Genomic DNA, 19350 nt, shown 5'->3' on the forward strand with positions numbered 1-19350 from the left:
GGTCTCACATGTCTTATGCCTCATACCAACTTAGAGCATGTGGTAAGGTTTTGCGGATTGCGTCTCAGCAGTTCAGGGCAACCGATTTCCATGGTGCCTGCTCCTATCTAAAGTAAATACCGGTTTCTGCTGACAATTACATATACAAGTTTAGTTTTCATTTGCCTGTCATAGCTTTGACACTGGCCAGCGAAGCCCTGTTGCTTCTTGACGTACATATCGCGTCGCTTACGAGGGTGAACGGAGCTGCAGGTACACTCCATTTCAGAACTTTACTCACATCCGAGAATATAAACTCTCACAAGTCTCTTTTCTTTCACAAAGACGTAGATATACTGACCAGCTGACCTTTACAGATTCTGTTCTCGCTTGGGCACGTACTTTAAAACATCAATATATTTTCATTATATTCAGTGAAATTTTTTTTTCCTTGTCAACAACAATATGTTTTACAAGTTATCGAAGTTTTTTTTATTTGTTATCGAGGGTCATCCAGCACAATGATGTATTTCTCCAGGATATTTGGAATATGTCGTTCGTGTAACCATTTAATGTAAATTGTTTTGCCTATACCATCAGCGTTATATAACGAAATACTGAGAATTTTCTACCTCTTTCTCACCAGTAATTAAGGACACTGGACACGAATTTTCACGTATAACATTGTAACAGATAGGGCGATTTCTTTGGGGGGTGTTTCCATTCAGCTTATTTAACGAACAAATACAGATATCTGAAGTACAGGAACAAGGTCCGCCACTAACTGCATTTTCTGCTCCCTGGAGAGTGGTTGATTGACAGTTAGTTCCAGTACTTTCAATGGTAAAAATGCTTCAGCCGGATAATGTGTTGTGCCACGACATAAGTCTTCAAATCCCTTTTTATGTAGCTATCATTTTTAATTCTCATTGTATTTTATTTTATTTGTATGGTAGACCCACCACGTGTTTTGTTATTACTATGTGAGTTGACACCCTGTAAATTTGATGGACTGTACTTTGTATGTCGTGGTTGTGTTCTTTATGCTAAATAAATACCGGGAGTTTTATGTTTACTGTTTTAGCTACGATGCGCTCCCAGTTGAGGATGGTTACACAGTTGAAACTGTACCGAAGTGGTGAATTCAAAATAGGAGCATAATTGAGTTTTACTCCACAGGTTGTTGTCATTCGCAATATTTATATTGGTTGTTGAACCTATTACAACTAAGGAACTGTTTTCACAAGTGACCGGAATCTGCGAAGGCACTCGTTATTCACAACAATGATTATTCCAGGATGAATCATTCATTCAGCAGCAAAATGTACACTTGATCTTAGTTTCGATACAGATCAAAACTATGCAGCATCTGGAACAGCACCTGCACCATTGTTTTTGTAGGCATTTTCCTACCAAGTGGAGCAATCCGGCATGGTAGGTGAAATACGTAGGTTTGACTGAGTGAAGCTGAGAATGTAGATCACAGGTAATAGGGAATTTGAGCATGAACCTTTGACCAAGCCGATGAGACCTATTCAGGTTTTTCACCTAATAATTTCCCCACAACGAACATGGTACTGAGACAATAATTTGTCAAATTCAGTAGTCATAAATAAATGACAATATATATCCAGTCTGAAATTTTTCTGCGTTTTTCGCAGCAATAAAGAACACATACGACTTTACAAAAACGTTGGAAATAAGGTAGGCATGGTCATCGGGGAATTATAGAGGGTCTTTATTAAAATGCAGTGAACACCAGTTGCAGCACACAGTGAAATCTACGGGGAGAAGCACCCAGTATCTATCTTAGCTAACTCCTAAATAAATTACAAATGTCATACAGTGCGACCGACCTGCAGAGCTGCTTTGATGGATCAGAATGACGGAACACGCCAGGAAGAGGAGTTGGGAAGCTGCCGTTCGATCCATGATGTCCGGTGTGCAATCGCACGCGTCTCTCGGAGAATGGAGTCGAGTGTTTGCCAGAGCTCACTCAGTAGTCCCTGGCCCGATAAGATAACTGCTGCGGTCAGGCCAACAGCTATATCGTTGCCAGAGATCTCGACTGTCGGTGAACAAGGCGTTTATCTCTCATGGCAAGCGACAAGCGTTTCAGCGAACCTCTCTCGACCTGCACTTGCACAACAGTTATCACGAGGCGAAATCGGTTTCTTGTTGCCTCTGTTGCAACAGCGGAAAATTCTTAAGTGAATATGAGAACCAGTAAAGCCACAAATGTCCTCGGACCGCACCTCCGTTGCTGCCTTGATTTCTACCGTTGTGTCCCCTTGCTTGTTTTTCCTTGATATCGCCTGCCTGTATACGTAGGTACAACCAGGTGCATCTCAGCTGTGCTTTGCATACACGTTGTCAGAAAATAGGATGGCCAAGGAACGTTTCTGCGTTTTCTCCAGCGATGCCTCATTTATAAGGAAATGTACCTGTCTTGCTGTGCTCACGAACTGTGCATCAATGACGTTCTCATGTACACTCTAAGATAAAAAAAAAAACACGCTCCACGAAAGAACTATCCGAATGGGACGGAAATCACTAGATGTGATATACACTCTGGCCATTAAAATTGCTACACCACGAAGATGATGTGCTACAGACGCGAAATTTAACCGACAGGAAGACAATGCTGTGATATGCAAATGATTAGTTTTTCACAGCATTCACACAAAGTTGGCGCCGGTGGCGACACCTACAACGTACTGACATGAGGAGAGGTTCCAACCGACTTCTCGAACACAAACAGCAGTTGACCGGCGTTGCCTGGTGAAACGTTGTTGTGATGCCTCGTGTAAGGAGGAGAAATGCGTACCATCACCTTTCCGATTTTGATAAAGGTCGGATTGTAGCCTATCGCGATTGCGATTTATCGTATCGCGACATTGCTGCTCGCGTTGGTCGAGATCTAATGACTGTTAGCAGAATACCGAATCGGTGGGTTGAGGAGAGTAATACGGAACGCCGTGCTGGATCCATACGGCCTCGTATCGCTAGCAGTCGAGATGACAGGCATCTTATCCGCATGGCTGTAACGGATCGTGCAGCCACGTGTCGATCACTGAGTCAACAGATGGGGACGTTTGCAAGACAACAACCATCTGCACGAACAGTTGGATGACGTTTGCAGCAGCATGGACTATCAGCTCGGAGACCATGGCTGCGGTTACCCTTGACGCTGCATCACAGACAGTAGCGCCTGCGATGGTGTACTCAACGACGAACCTGGGCGCAAGAATGGTAAAACGTAATTTTTTCGGATGAATCCAGGTTCTGTTTACAGCATCATGATGGTCGCATCCGTGTTTGGCGACATCGCGGTGAACGCACATTGGACGCATGTACCCGTCATCGCCATACTGGCGTATCACCCGGCGTGATGGTATGGGTTGCCATTGATTACACGTCTCGGTCACCTCTTGTTCGCATTGAAGGCACTTTGAACAGTGGACGTTACATTTCAGATGTGTTACGACCCGTGGCTCTACCTTCCATTCGATCCCTGCGAAACCCTACATTTCAGTAGGATAATGCACGACAGCATGTTGCAGGTCCTGCACGGGCCATTCTGTATACAGAAAATGTTCGACTGCTGCACTGGCCAGCACATTCTCCAGATCTCTCACCAACTGAAACGTCTAGTCAATGGTGGCCGAGCAACTGACTCGTCACAAAACGCCAGTCACTCCTCTTGATGAACTGTGGCATCTTGTTGAAGCTGCATGGGCAGCTGTACCTGTACACGCCATCCAAGCTCTGTTTGACTCAATACCCAGGCGTAACAAGGCCGTTATTACGACCAGAGGTGGTTGTACTGGGTACTGATGTCTCAGGATCTATGCACCCTAATTGCGTGAAAATGTAATCACATGTCAGTTCTAGTATAATATATTTGTCCAACGAATACCCGTTTATCATCTGCATTTCTTCTTAGTGTAGCAATTTTAATGGCCAGTAGTGTTCATGTACAGCCTAGAATCTCACTCAATAGACTAAAATTGTTTTTAGTGATGAGTCCCGTTGCGAACTGAGCCTCAATGACCAGCGAAGATGCGTCTGGAGACGCCCTGGACAGCGGTGAGACACCAACCTCACTTCTGCCAGCCATACGGCCCGACAACCAGAAGTGATTGTCTCGAATGCCATTTCATTTCATAGCAGAATCCCTTAGATTATCACCCGCGGTACCCCTTCAGCACATCTGTACGTCTACGACATCCTTCAGGGCAAGTCATCCTGCCTCACATTTCAGCAAGATAATGCCTGCCCGTATACGTCGAGAGTTTCTACCTCTTGTCTTCGCGCTTGCCAAACCCTGCCCTGGCCAACAATGTCGCCGGATCCCTCCCTAGCTGAGAACTTTTGGAACATCATGGGCAGGGCCCTCCAACCATCTCGGAATTTCGACAATCTAACGCACCAGTTGGACACAATTTGGCACCATATCCGCCAGGAGGACATCCAACAATTCTATCAATCAATGCCAAACCGAATAACTGCTTGCGTAAGAGCCAGAGGTAGACCAACGTCTTATTGACTTGCTCAATTTGTGAAGCTATTTCACTTGAATAAATCAACAAATTTTTCTGAAATTATGATCATTCGTTTTACTGTACGTGTGCGTCACATTCACCGATTTACGTCCTATTCGGATAATTCCACGGTTAGTCGTTCTTTCTTCCTTTTTGTCTTAGAGTGTATTCAGCGTTGGTGCACTTCTCTGTTCATTGACTGTAAAGAAATTCAAACGGAATTTGTAATTACGTAAACACGTTGAGATTATTTCGTATTGCTCTACAAGTTATCCCTATCCTCCATTCCTCTCATTTCTATCATCCTATGTACAAAAGAAGTGTATTAGCCGTATACTTACGTTTGAAGGTGATGTGTCAACATTCCCAACTCTGAACCCTTGTTTTACTTAAGAAACGCCGACCGGAGTGGCCGTGCGGTTCTAGGCGCTGCAGTCTGGAACCAAGCGACCGCTACGGTCGCAAGTTCGAATCCTGTCTCGGGCATGGATGTGTGTGATGTCCTTAGGTTAGTTAGGTTTAATTAGTTCTAAGTTCTAGGCGACTGATGACCTCAGAAGCTAAGTCGCATAGTGCTCAGAGCCATTTTTGAACTTAAGAAACAAACTTATTTTGTATTGTTTATTGTTATTTTATACTTTTGTGCTTTTTTAGCAGTTCATAATTTTAATATTTTGTCTATCGACATTTAATGCGCAGTCGCAGTTCCGTGATAACCATGCTATCTGCTGGTATGTAATGATAGCTTATCTACGTAATGGCGGATCGTTCCAGTAGAGTGCCAATGTTAGCAAAGTTACCACTGCCAGCGACCCGCCGTTACCACATAGATTACCATTATATACTAATAGGTGGCATTTTTGTTATGGCGCTGAGACAACCATGAAATGTCGAGAGGCCAATTTTTTACATGATCAACTGCTGAAACGAGTCCAAAAATATAAAATAAGGGTATTCCTTTTTATCAAAACTAAGATTCAAACTATAAGTGTGCAATGGTCATATTCGAACAAAGGTATACAAGCGATGATGTGAAGAGCAGGAATCGACGAAAGGGAGGAAATGTTAGTTGGTAAGAAATAATTTCCGCTTCTGTAAATAAGAGCCGACGATCACAAGCACTACACAACTGGCACGATATTTTGTATCAAGGATGTTTCTGATATACAAGCATACCTGTCTATCATTCTGAGAAAGATTGCACTTAATCTGGCGTATGAAACATGTGCTTATACGACATTCATAATGTTTTTTCGACAGATATTTTGACATCGGGACGTGCACGAAACCAGTAATTAGAGTTTTTACAATAAGCGGGTTCTTGTTATTTAGAAAATGACGCGTGCTTGGTGCCTAGTTAATCCTATTACGGACGCTCTCGTCGTATCTCAACTTCAGGCAAAAAATCTTTCTAATGTAAAAATGTAGTAGTTTTGGTCATCAACTCTGAGGGTCGTTTGATGGGAGTTTCTCAGTCTTGTCGCTTGCCGCTTGATTTCATTTTAGTTTCTTCGTCCCACAGCGACAATCTGCCGTACGCACTCATACCTAAACCTTTTGTTAATTTATTTCTTTGGCCTCCAGAGTGTATACTCTATTTAGCCACTTAAAAGCTATAGCTGCAAAGTACCATGAAGGCAATACAAAAACGCATATTTTCAGATACAAGAGCCCAATCTGTCACAATTTAGTCCACCATAAATTATTAACCAAATAGATTTAGAAGTAAATTAGATAGTTTTGTCATTTCGCACCATTTCTGAAATTCCATCCTAAACAAGACATAATAACGAAATATGCGTACCACTAAAACCTTTCCCCTGTACTCTTAAGGAAATTAACAATTATAGTAACGAAAGAGAAGAAGAAGCAGATTGAGGAGACAGTGGTATGACATCGTCAGCAGTGTTTGTAAAACGTCTAATCTTTCACAGTCAAAATTGCAACACCAAATCGATATGTGGTTTACATCAGCTATCGATTCAGAATCACAGTCACGTATAGGGGAACGGTAAATGTTGATTCGACTGAGAGAAAAGAGGCGTGGTTGAAGCGGAGTCGAATGATGGTGGAAATTGTTCATCGGTTCAAATGTATCCTCTATAGGATTTCAGGGATGTAACACTACACAATAATCACCTTTCGTTTGGTGGCACACGATCCTCATCTCTTGACTTTTCGTTTTCCGCGACGCTTGACCTCACGTTGCGGTCTGTTTACGACAATTTCAGATGAAGGACAGTGCCTACAGGGGAATCTTGCCTCGCTAATACGTCAACCTTCACGCTACAGCGGCTACCTGCGTCAGAATTCACCCACAGCAAATGGGTTGTCTGCCTCCTCCGCATACTGCGAACATATTCCAAAACCACTACCAGTGGATAATCGTTGACTGTTTTATACAGTTTCTCGTGCTGAACCTTTTTAAGGATGTTTGGAGTCAAACATGAGTACATCTACATCTACATGGATACTCTGCAAATCACATTTAAGTGGCTAGCAGAGGGTTCATCGAAGCACCTTCACAATTCTCTGTTACTCCAATCTCGTATAGGGCGCGGAAAGAACGAACACCTATATCTTTCTATACGAGCTCTGATTTCTCTTATTTTTATCGTGGTGATTGTTTCTCCCTATGTAGGTCGGTGTCAACAAAATATTTTCGCATTCGGACGAGAAAGTTGGTAATTGTAATTTCGTGAGAAGATTCCGTCGCAACGAAAAACGCCTTTCTTTTAATGATGTCCAGCCCAAATCCTGTATCATTTCGGTGACACTCTCTCATTTCTCGATAATACAAAACGTGCTGCCCTTCTTTGAACGTTTTCAATGTACTCCGTCAGTCCTGTCTGGTGAGGATCCCTCACCACGCAGCAGATTTCTAAAGGAGCACGGACAAGCGTAGTGTAGGCAGTGTCCTTAGCAGATCTGCTACATTTTCTAAGTGCCCTGCCAATAAAACACAGCTTTGGTTAGCCTTCCCCACAACATTTTCTACGTGTTCGTTCAAATTTAAGTTGTTCGTAATTGTAATTCCTAGATATTTAGTTGAATTTACGGCCTTTAAATCTGACTGATTTATCGTGTAACCGAAGTTTAACGAATTCCTTTTAGCACTCATGTGGATGACCTCACACTTTTTGTTATTTGGGGTCAACTGCCAATTTCGCACCATTCAGATATCTTTTCTAAATCGTTTTGCAATTTGTTTTGATCTTCTGATGACTTTATTAGTCGATAAACGACAGCGTCATCTGCAAACAACCTAAGACGACTGCTCAGATTGTCTCCCAGTTCGCTTATATAGATAAGGAACAGCAAAGGGTCTATAACACTACCTTGAAGAACGCCAGAAATCACTTCTGTTTTACTCGATGACTTTCCGTCAGTTACTACGAACTGCAAACTCTCTGACACGAAATCACAAATCCAGTCACATTACTGAGACGATATTCCATAAGTATGCAATTTCACGACAAGCCGCTTCTGTGGTACATTGTCAAAAGCCTTCCGGAAATCCACAAATACGGAATCGATCTCGAATCCCTTGTCAAAGCACTCAACACTTCATGCTAATAATGAGCTAGTTGTGTTTCACTAGAACGATGTTTTCTAAACCCATTCTGGCTGTGTGTCAATAGGCCGTACTAATTGTCTTGATGCCTGAGACGCGTTGTAGACAACAAAATATTCTTATGTGTTATCTTCATTTGTGTGATAGACTGCTTGAGTTATGAAGAAAAAGATTTTACCAAAGTCAGATGAAAGATACCTCAATCGAGACTATGACTTATATATGCGAAGAACGGATTTTATTGATTTTAAGAGCCCGTAGCGAAAAGAGTGCTGTTGACTTTTTAAGTGCGTCGGTTGTAATCAAGAAATGGAATTAATCTGTGGAGTGATGACAGAATTAAGGAACGTAAGCCTGCATAGATCTAAGGTATTAAGTAGGAAAAGTGGGTACATGGGCAGCAGGCGTGAATTACAAGGGAAGCAAGGTACAAGAGTTGGTCAAAAATATGGAAACACCGCGAGAAATGCGTGCTTCATCACAAACGCAAATGCTAGCCAAGTCTCAAGGTTGCGCTTCCGTATTTGACCACTAGCACCTGTGTATCCGCAATATGTTGCAAGCGTCAGGCGTGATCAGAACGATTTTCTGTATAGTTGTGAGTACATTATGTTGGAGCTAAATGAAATCGACTCTCTGCAAATTGTTGGTGTTTTTTTGGTGTGTGCTTCTGTAATGGCGGTAGCCGAAGCGTTTGCTGTTTGAAGAGGTGCCGTATCGAAGATTTGTACAGCACACAGGGAAAGCGGAAAAAACATCATGCGCTACGTCACAACCCGGACGAAAGTGTGCAGTGAGTGATCGTGACAGACGGACATTGAAGAGGAGTGTGGCGAAAAACAGCACAAAGGGAGTTCCACACGTCGGGGATTGCAGAGAGAGCTCAAAATCCAAAGTCACTCACCAGTGATGTAGTTGTTCGCAGCAGGAAACGTGTTAGAACTAAAAACTCCTCCCGAACAGGTCATGAAGGCTCAACGGAACCGACCGGCCGCCGCATCATCCTCACTGGATGTTGATGTGGAGGGGATGTGTTCAGCACACCGCTCTCCCGGCCGTATGTCAGTTTCCGAGACCGGAGCCGCTACTGCTCAATCAGGTAGCTCCTCAGTTTGCTTCACAAGGGCCGAGTGCACCCCGCTTGCCAACAGCGCTCGGCAGGCCAGATGGTCACCCATCCAAGTGCTAGTCCAGCCCGACAGCGATTAACTTCGGTAATCTGACGGGAACCGGTGTTACCGCTGCGGGAAGGCCGTTGGCCAAGAAACGTGCCGCCGAAGCCATAAAACGTGGACTTTGGAGCAATGGAAGAAAGTCATTTGGTCGGATGAGTCTAGTTTAACACTGTCTCCAACTTCTGGAGGAGTCGTCCCAAGACTGAAATATGACGAAGGATCGGTAATGATTTGGGCACCCCTATAGTGGTTACTCTGGAAGATTACATGACTGGCAAGGATTATGTAGCCATTTTGGCTGATCAAGTCCGTCCCATGGTATGATGTTTGTTCTCCAAAGGTGTTTCAGTGCTCCAGGATGAGAGGTCCCCTGTTCATACAGCTCGCCTCGTCCAGGACGGTTTTATGAGCTAGAGGATGAGTTGCCTAATCTCCCATGGCAACCACAATTGCCAGATATCAATATTATTGAGCCTTTATGGTCTACTTTGGAGAGGTGACTGAGTGATCGAACCACCTCCATAATCATTACCTGAACTTGCCACTATTTTGTGGGAAGAATAGTATAAGATTGCCCTGAAGACCAAAAAGAAACTATTTTTCTCCATTCCCAGACGATTGGGAGCTGTTTTGAATGTTAAAGTGTGTCCTAAGCGCAATAGGCTTTGAGCCGTGCGTGGCTCGTGTTCGCGCCACTTCTTATTTTACATTCTGTCTTTTTTTTTAACATACTGCCACCTCGTTGTGTTAATTTCAATTTCAATTATCACTGACTTGCTGCTTTGCCTGCCCGTGAGCGGCAGCAGCAGCGCTTATCGATATAGCCCTACCGTATTATCTATGCTGACTGCTATTACTTCCCGGTTGACGTCTGTCGTACAGCGAGTTGGAATGCGCCAGCAGTGCAGCTCGAATCTGGCAATGAAGCAAGTTGGAACGCGCCAGCAGTGCAGTTTGGACCCATCAATGAAGTCAGTTGGCACGCCTCAGCAATGGAGTTCGGACCTGACAGGCGAACATTTTTTAGGTGCCAGAAGTTCGGTCAGGTTGGAGCAGCAGCAGCAGCAGTGACTCACCCGACTACCGCCGGCACACATGACTTGAACTGGGGCTGGTCTTGGTTGATCGTCTTTGATCGTCTTACCGTCCGACGTGTATTTGGTCGCCGGTCGCTTATGGGTTGGCGGTGTGTGTCTCAACTCGTGGTTTGGCTATGTCATTGCTTGGTCACTGCTTTTAGCATTGGTTGCGTTCTTCGTCCTAGTGTGTGTGTGTGTGAAATTGTATGTAGCTTGTGATGTTTACTGCTCAGTTATTTTAGTGCTGTTTCCGTGCTAGTGAGCGAGGAGTCGGTCTGTTGGCGTGAAGCAGAGAGGAAATCTCCGCGGGGCGTGGTTTGGCTGGGCCCGCTGGCAGTCTCTATGCAGTGTCAGAGTGTGTGGGGCTGTTCCCATCACTACGAGGTACGTGGCTCACCGACCGTGGACACGAAGGTTGAGTTTGGGTTTAATTTATCAGCAAGTCAAGACTGTTTACATTGTGCCGTCTGGTACTCATTGTTGGCTGTTGGGACATTCCCGCGAGCAACAACGTGTGCATTCGAGTTCGTGAAGGTTTAGCCACGGTCCGGTGGAGTCTAACTGTATTTGGTTATTTGCAAATGAAGTGCAACATCGGAATTTTTTGCCTTGTGGCCGTTAACGTTTCAGTTACCTGCCATGGCCGTTGACGCAAATTCAGGCAGTTTCCTTTCCTCACCATGTTGTCGCTGTCATGCACGGTGTGCAAAAAATGGTTCAGATGGCTCTGAGCACTATGGGACTTAACTTCTGAGGTCATCAGTCCCCTAGAACTTAGAACTACTTAAACCTAACTAACCTAAGGGCATCACACACATCCATGCCCGAGGCAGGATTCGAACCTGCGACATTAGCAGCCGCGCGGTTCCAGACTGTAGCGCCTAGAACCGCTCGGCCACTCCGACCGGCCATGGTGTGCAGTTTGACAGCTTAATGTATGCTTGGTTATGGGCATCCATGCCTTTTACGTTTTGCATTCAACTCCCGATTGTATGCTGGTTTAGTGGAGTGCAAGTTACCTTGTCGGTGAGTCCGTTGACTGTCTGTTGGTTGGGTTGTCGTCGGATCGAGAATGGTTGGGCCGACTGCGTGTCTCACCTAAGTGATCGTTAGTATTTCAAGTGCTGGCCGACCCCCGAAACTTCTGAGTGCCGTTAGCTCCACTGCCTGTTCTTCTCTGTTGTGTTTTCTTGTATGGCTCATAGCTGATGGTTTTGAATTAAAGTTGAATTGTTTTTAGTGGTATTTTAATCATCGGCCTTCAGTCACTCTAAAATTAAAATTCCTTGCTTGTCAAGTGTTAGATTGTTTGGACCTTCAGCATGATTAAAATATTTTTTGTAGATAAATCCTTGGGCCTTCTGCCTCCTAAAAATTGTTGTTGTTGTGTTTTGAGTCATGAGCCTTCAGCCATTTTAAAAGTTTCTTGCATGTCAGGTGTTAGACCGTTTGAACCTTCAGCCTGATTAAATATTCTTTATAGATAAAGCCTTGGGCCTTCTGCCTACTAAAACTTGTTTTAGATGTGTTTTAAGTCATTGGCCTTCAGCTGTTTTAAAATTAAAGTTCCTTGCTTGTCAAGTATTAGATTGTTTTGGGCCTTCAGCCTAATTTAAGATAAGGCTTTGTTGTTTAAATTTATTTTACCTTGAGCTTTAAGTCATGGGAATCAGCCATTTTTAAATTAAAGATCTTTGTCTATCGAGCATCAGACTGTTTGGGGCCTTCAACCTAATTGTAGATAAGGACTTCTGCCTTTTTTTTATTTATTTTACCCTGAGTCTTAAATCATGGACCTTCAGCCGTCTTTAAATTAAAGTTGTTGTTTTTCAAGTGTTGGATTTTGGGCCATAAACCAAATAGTAGAACTTACTTAGCGTGAGGCCTTCTGCCCTCTAAATATTCTCTTTGGCGTCTGAATGGCTTTTAGCCGGTTTTTTTTTTAAATTAAAGTGGTTGTGCCATTAATGCATAAGGTAGTGTGGCGTATTCAGCAGATAACTAAGTTCAAGAATTTGTACTGTAATGTTTGGTCAAATAAATAAAGTCATTTGTGTTCGAGTGTAATTGACACCCGCTCATTTTGGCCCTTTCCACAATTCCACCTACTTGCCCTGTCGTGCGGGTTTAGCAGGGCGTTTCAGGCTTCGTTACCTGTTGTGTTATGTCGTGTGGAACTTTATTGTAGAGATTTTTTATTTATGTTCTGGTTAATCAAATATGCTGCTTGTTCTAGGTGTTCACAGGTCAGAGAGTTGAAGATATTTTAGGTGTTGATCGAACAAGACGCCAATCGCCACAACACTGAATACAATGTTTTTCCTCTTACATTTTCTTTGTGTAACTTACTGTATTGTTCAGTAGTAATGGCTTCGAACTGTTTTTGATTGGTTTGTATAGCGAGGTACACCTATTAGTTGCTGATTTTGTACATCTAGTACAGGGCAAAAAATGAAAAATCGTAGCGAAAACAATGTGTTTTTCAGTTGGTAGTGTAGGTTGCGATAATAGATTAGTATGAATAGCAGAAAGAAAAGATGGATTGTTCTTGCATCAGCGGAAGTCGAGTATAATGCTACGGTGGATGCAGTGGCAATTTTAGTGGTTTTGTTTCGTGTTTTGATTTTATCATGAGTTGTATGCTTGTGGGATTATGGTGTTGGTCTTGTAACCAACAACGAACCACACTTGGACCTCAATGGGGCCTCACCACCCTCAGTTCTGAAGCGTTTAGTTTGAGTAAAAATAGCTTTTAAATACTTGTATTAGTAATTCTTGTAAATAGTATGGCAGAAGTGTGCGTCGGTTATATGTATATTACATGGCATGCACGCGCTCGAGAGAGAGAGAAAGAGAGAGAGCAAAGTAAGAGCATATGGACTATCAGACCAACTGTGTGATAGGATTGAAGAGTTCCTAGAAAACAGAACGCAGCATATCATTCTCGATGGAGAGAAGTCTTCCGAAGTAAGAGTGATTTTACGTGTGCCACAGGGGGGTGTCATAGGACCGTTGCTATTCACAATATACATAAATGACCTTGTGGATGACATCGGAAGTTCACTGAGGCTTTTTGCGGATGATGCTGTGGTGTATCGAGAGGTTGTAACAATGGAAAATTGTACTGAAATGCAGGAGGATCTGCCGCGAATTGACGTATGGTGCAGGGAATGGCAATAGAATCTCAATGTAGACAAGTGAATGTGCTGCGAATACACAGAAAGATAGTTCCCTTATCATTTAGCTACAAAATAGCAGGTCAGCAACTGGAAGCAGCTAATTCCATAAATTATCTGGGAGTACGCATTAGGAGTGATTTAAAATGGAATGATCATATAAAGTTGTTCGTCGGTAAAGCAGATGCCAGACTGAAATTCATTGGAAGAATCCTAAGGAAATGCAATCCGAAAACAAAGGAAGTAGGTTACAGTACGCTTGTTCGCCCACTGCTTGAATACTGCTCAGCAGTGTGGGATTCGTACCAGGTAGGGTTGATAGAAGAGATAGAGAAGATCCAACGGAGAGCAGCGCGCTTCATTACAGGATCATTTAGTAATCGCGAAATCGTTACGGAGGTGATAGATAAACTCCAGTGGAAGACTCTGCAGGAGAGACGCTCAGTAGCGCGGTACGGGCTTTTGTTAAACTTTCGAAAACATAACTTCACCGAAGAGTCAAGCAGTTATTGCTCCCTCCTACGTATATCTCGCGAAGAAACCATGAGGATAAAATCAGATAGATTAGAGACCACACAGAAGCATACCGACAATCCTTCTTTCCACGAACAATACGAGACTGGAATAGAAGGGAGAACCGATAGAGGTACTCAGGGTACCCTCCGCCACACACTGTTAGGTGGCTTGCAGAGTATGGATGTAGATGTAGAGAGAGAGAGAGAGGACTGTCAGATACAGATTGTAAAATGAAATTTTGTAGCTTGTTTGGTATATAGTGGAGATATGTTTGTTTGTTTATAGTCGGACCTGCGGCATATATTGCGTCACATTAGGACGTTTACGCTGCTTGGTATTTCATTTTCGGGTATAAGCTTATTTCGGCTTTATTGCCTTCATCAGTACCTATGCAAACCATCGTATTTATTTGTATTGTACGTAATATATAATTTATAAACGTTTTTTACATTTGGTGCCGAACTCAGGTCCTGACGTTGTAGATGGGCATATTTCAACTCTGAGTAACCCATTATTGCTGTTTGTAGTTGTTGGTTGTAATACCATTTTCAGCAACGTTTTATAGCTGTTCAATAATTTGTTGTTGCACGTATATTGTAATATGTTTTTTTTTACTATCTGAGTGTTGTAGAAATGCAAGATTCCGAGCTAGTTCCTTACTCAAAAATACACTGAAAGGTCTCTGTTAGATTCCTTTCATCCTATTTTCCTCGATTTATTGTTGTTTACGTCATACATTTGCACCTCTAAATTCACTGTGATATTTCTAAATTTATCTTGGAGGAGACTGAGCAGTGGATTATGTTATATTGACATATAAACACGGACAACTTGTCATACAACATTTTCAAACACAATTTAATGTGTAATTCTTCTCATACAGTTTCCGATGAAACCCACATCCGCCTCCTTTTAGTAGTGTGTATGATAACTTAAGATATTTTCATCTCCTTCCCTTCTGGTACGAAAGGATAAATGAGTAAGAGTATTTGTTGTTGCATGCTCGGTGGTAGCAGAGAAGTTCTGTCTGAGAGAGGACAGTAGGACCAACATCTGAGTAGGTACATACGATTTCTAAGGCAAAGAGGTTTGCCTCCTTAGTGTGGTTCTGTCTGTCCCTTGTCAGGTTGGTAAAGGAAGCTACCTCTCTGGTCACTTCCTATTGCATCTGTGGGACGTCCTCGGACGGGGCCCACGCTGGTCAGTCTGAGGGCAGTTTCTCAAGTGGTAACATCTCCGGGTAAGCGCGTGTTTGGTGAGTCCGAAGGACAATGAAATTCTTAAATTTTCAGCCTAACTGAAATATTAATTACTTTTCTTACAGATCTACATCGAAAACGTTTTATACCGGGGTGAAGTGCGCTTTCAGTGTTGGTTTCGGAGTGTATTGCGGTAGTTCCTTTGTTTCCACTCCAATAAAGGAAAGTGGAAGCACGTTGTCATGAGGCGTAATTCTGGAAATCATCGCTCTTTAGTGTGAATGAGCGCATAATTTCTCTTTGTGTTCAACCCACGTGGCGAGTGCTTTGTAGTAGCAGTACGAGGTGCTCGTAAAATTGTTTGAGCCATCAGGTCAATACTATGTCGTTATTAACGCAGTTCGGAAGTTTCTTTGGTAACTAATGTGTTTGGACTTGATTTCTTCATTAAAATCTTTGTGGAATCACACATTTTCTGTAAATGTACTTCTGCGTGTGGAACAGGTACTGTAGTAACAAAACTAGCTCTTAACTACTCTTTTGCACAATATTTCGCGTATTCAAACTCAATTAATCGCTATCGCTAGCAGTTTTCTTATTTCACAATTTCTAGAAACATTTTTATAGGGCATTTTCCTAACATTGTGGATATATCGAACCACGTGATCTTTGTCTAAACTTCCAATACCAGTCTGTGGTTATCCATTCGGAACACGACTACGCCAGCAGAGGAATTTCATTGCCTTAAGTGGAATGGATTGGTGATGGTTCAGTTTTTTTTGTGTACCCTTGAAAGATCTTTGTGTGCTTGTTTGAATGCGATATTCCATCCTGTTTCCTATTCTTGGAAAATCACATTTTATGCTAACTGAACCCCCTCTGAATAACACTTTTCTTAATTAATTCGCAACAGTAAATAAGGCACCAGCTTTGAGGCAGACTTAGCATGCGTTATACGTTTTATTGAACATTGATGAATATTAAAATAAATATCAAAGTTTAAATTTATTTTACTTTTCTTTAATTTTATTTTCTCCATCATCTAATTACTTAAAATAATAAAATCATAAAAAATTAGCTGATAGTGTGGGTGAGTATTCCATAGACTTAAAAATTCATAACAGTAGTAAAAATTTGTCAGTCACCCACGCATACTTTCCACCCTAGGTTCGGAAGGTTTTAAAAACACCAGTCTCACTTTAACACGACTCACAACAAAAAAATTATATAGCCATTTTGGCTCCTCATCTGCACACTAATCAAACAGGAATAGCAATCATCTACAGTCTTACTGTACACGCCTCACCTTATATCCCCCTTTTTTTAATTTTGTTGTTTCCACTTCCGTTTTATGGATGTTGTAAATGACGCGCCTTTTTTATGCCACATTTTAATTCTCTACTACATAACAATAGGTGTACGAAAGAAAACCATAAACCTGATATTCCGTGAACGAAAATTCCATAACAAATTGCTTAGCTCACTTGATCAACTTGCGTACGAAGTGATGGCCCCTGTAATGTTATGTTAAGGCTAAATATAGCTTTCGGAATTGGCAGTGCAAACTGCAGGGCGTCTGTCATCTGCAACGCATTGTATGTATTTAATTCTTTACAATTATATTTATTTGTATTTTACATAATATATAATTTATAAAGGTTTTTTACATTTGGTGTTGAATTCAGGTCCTGGCGTTGTAGATGGACATATGTCAACTCTGAGTAACCCCTTATTGCTGTTTGTAGTTGTTGGTTGCAATACCATTTTCAGCAACGTTTTATAGCTGTTCAATAATTTCTTGTTGCAACTATATTATAATACGCTTTTTACTATCTGACTGTTGTAGAAATGCAATTATATTAAATGCCATTATATGAAATGAAGTACGCCAGTCGCGAAAATAGCGATTTACACACATCAAAAAAGTTGTGCATCACCCCGGTTCCCAAAACTCCTGAAAACAGGCGGTGACTGTGGATATTGTATCATAGGCACAGTCCCTTTAACTGTTCAGAGATGTCACTAAACCAGCCCAAACATGTAAACAACCATGCATCAGCAGCGCCTATTAGACGGAGGGGTGGAGGGGTCCGACAGCCGATCAGTTAGAGTCATTCTACCAGGAAGGAGGTACACCGCTCGTGCTGTCTGTAGTTCAACCATGCCTAGACGGTCAATACCGCGGTTCGATCACGTCCACATTGTTATTTGTGCCAGGAAGGGCTGTCAACAAGGGAAGCGCCCAGATGTCTCGGAGTGAGCAAAAGCGATGAAGTTCGGCCGTCCAAGGGCTACTACTGCAATAGATGACCGGTACCTTCGGGTTATGGCTCGGAGGAAACGTGACAGCAACCCCTCCATGTTGAATGATGCTTTTCGTGCAGCCACAGGACGTCGTGTTACGACTCACTGTGAGCATTAGGCAGCATGATGCGCAACTTCACTCCTGACGTACATAGCGAGGTCCATCTTTGCAACCACGACACTATGCAGTGCGGGAAAGATCGGCTCAACAACACCCCGAATGGACCGCTCGTGATTGGCATCACGTTCTCTTCACCGATGAGTGTCGCATATGCCTTCAACCAGACAATCGTCGGAGGCGTGTTTGGAGACAACCCGGTCAGGCTGGACGCCTTAAACACACTGTCCAGCGAGTGAAGTAAGGAGGAGGTTGCCTGCTGTTTTGGGGTGGGGCCGACTCACGCCGCTGTAGGTGGAATTGTGGAAAGGGCCGACTCACGCCGCTGGTGGTAAGGGAAGGCGATACATAAATGCCATCCTCCGACCGATAGTGTAACCATATCGGCAGCATATTGGCGAGGCATTCGTCTTGATGGACGACAATTCGCGCCCCCATCGTGCACATCTTGTAAATGACTTCCTTCAGGATAACGACATCGCTCGACTAGAGTTCTCCAGACATGAATCCTATCGAACAAGTCTGTGATGGATTGAAAAGGGCTCGTTATGGACGACGTGACCCACCAACCACTCTGAGGGACCTACGCCGAATCTCCGTTGAGGAGTGGGACAATCTGGACCAACTGTGCTTTGATGAACTTGTCGATAGTATGCCACAACGAATATAGGCATGCATCAATGCAAGAGGACGTGCTGCTGGATATTAGAGGTACTGGTGTGTTCAGCAGTCCGGGCCATCACCTCTGAAGGTCTCGCTGTGTGGTGGTACAACACGCAGTGTATGGCTTTCATGATCAATAAAAAGGGCGAAAATGATGTTTATGTTGATCTCTGTTCCAATTCTCTGTACAGGTTCCGGAACTCTCGGAACCGAGGTAAAGTAAAAATTTTTTTCGATGTGTGTGTACAGGTCATCTATGCGCAATGGGCTCACAAACAACGGATAAAGACAGACCCGCAGCTTCATTATCTCGAGTGCGATGCGTATCTCCTCTAACGAGACGCAGGTACAGACAGAGCCAACGGTTGTCTGGTTCCGGGTTTAATTCCTTGCCCATTAAAGCATATACCTAAGCTGTTGTGGTAGTTTTATGAACCCTTCGTAACTTCCATGCTATGCTGTGAGTAGGGGGGACTTACAGACTCGTGAAGTACTTATACATTGCAGCTAAACTTTTATATTTTCTTTTACTTTATTTCAGTCGCTGACATTTGTATCAACGCTAAGGACCCTTATCGTCAGAGGGAGTTAAATAAGTGTTGATGCTTTAGAGATGTGTAGCCACATCTTCTCCAGACATATCTTTTGAAATGATAATTCAGTACAACGGTAGAAGCCTATTAAAATGCTTACAAAATTGACAGTCACTTTTGTGATAGCTTCCATTATAATTAGATGACGAAGTATCAATACAATGCAATATGTAATCATTGAGGTAGTCTTTTAGTCATTACAGTCACTTGTATCAGAAAAAAATCGTGGTTAAAAGTATACTTTATCCATTACAACGTTTAGAAAGTTCCAAAATGAATACCCCTTACACTGTAGTAAGCATATTACCATTATTCATAACACCAACACGAGTAATTTTCAGTATACCAAATGCTGGCCATAACTAAGACGTAAATCCTGCCAGTGGTAAATAATGTTGTTGACAATGGAAAACGCATCACAGGCAATTCC

General features: G+C 42.7%; 1 protein-coding gene and 1 pseudogene across 1 annotated transcript in view; both read right to left on the minus strand.

Moving 5' to 3' along the window:
* Nucleotides 1–1958, minus strand: part of LOC124596087 — a 67436-nt gene extending 65478 nt beyond the window's left edge. The window contains exon 1 of the mRNA XM_047135081.1: nucleotides 1836–1958. Within this exon, the coding sequence (XP_046991037.1) occupies nucleotides 1836–1911 (76 nt within the window). The 5' untranslated portion in view covers nucleotides 1912–1958. The remainder of the gene's footprint in view (nucleotides 1–1835) is intronic.
* Nucleotides 1959–9239: 7281 nt separating this feature from the next.
* LOC124597557 lies at nucleotides 9240–9357 on the minus strand (annotated as a pseudogene).
* Nucleotides 9358–19350: the final 9993 nt, after the last annotated feature.

Source organism: Schistocerca americana, chromosome 2 (genome assembly GCF_021461395.2).
Source record: "Schistocerca americana isolate TAMUIC-IGC-003095 chromosome 2, iqSchAmer2.1, whole genome shotgun sequence".
In the NCBI taxonomy this organism is placed as follows: domain Eukaryota; kingdom Metazoa; phylum Arthropoda; class Insecta; order Orthoptera; family Acrididae; genus Schistocerca; species Schistocerca americana.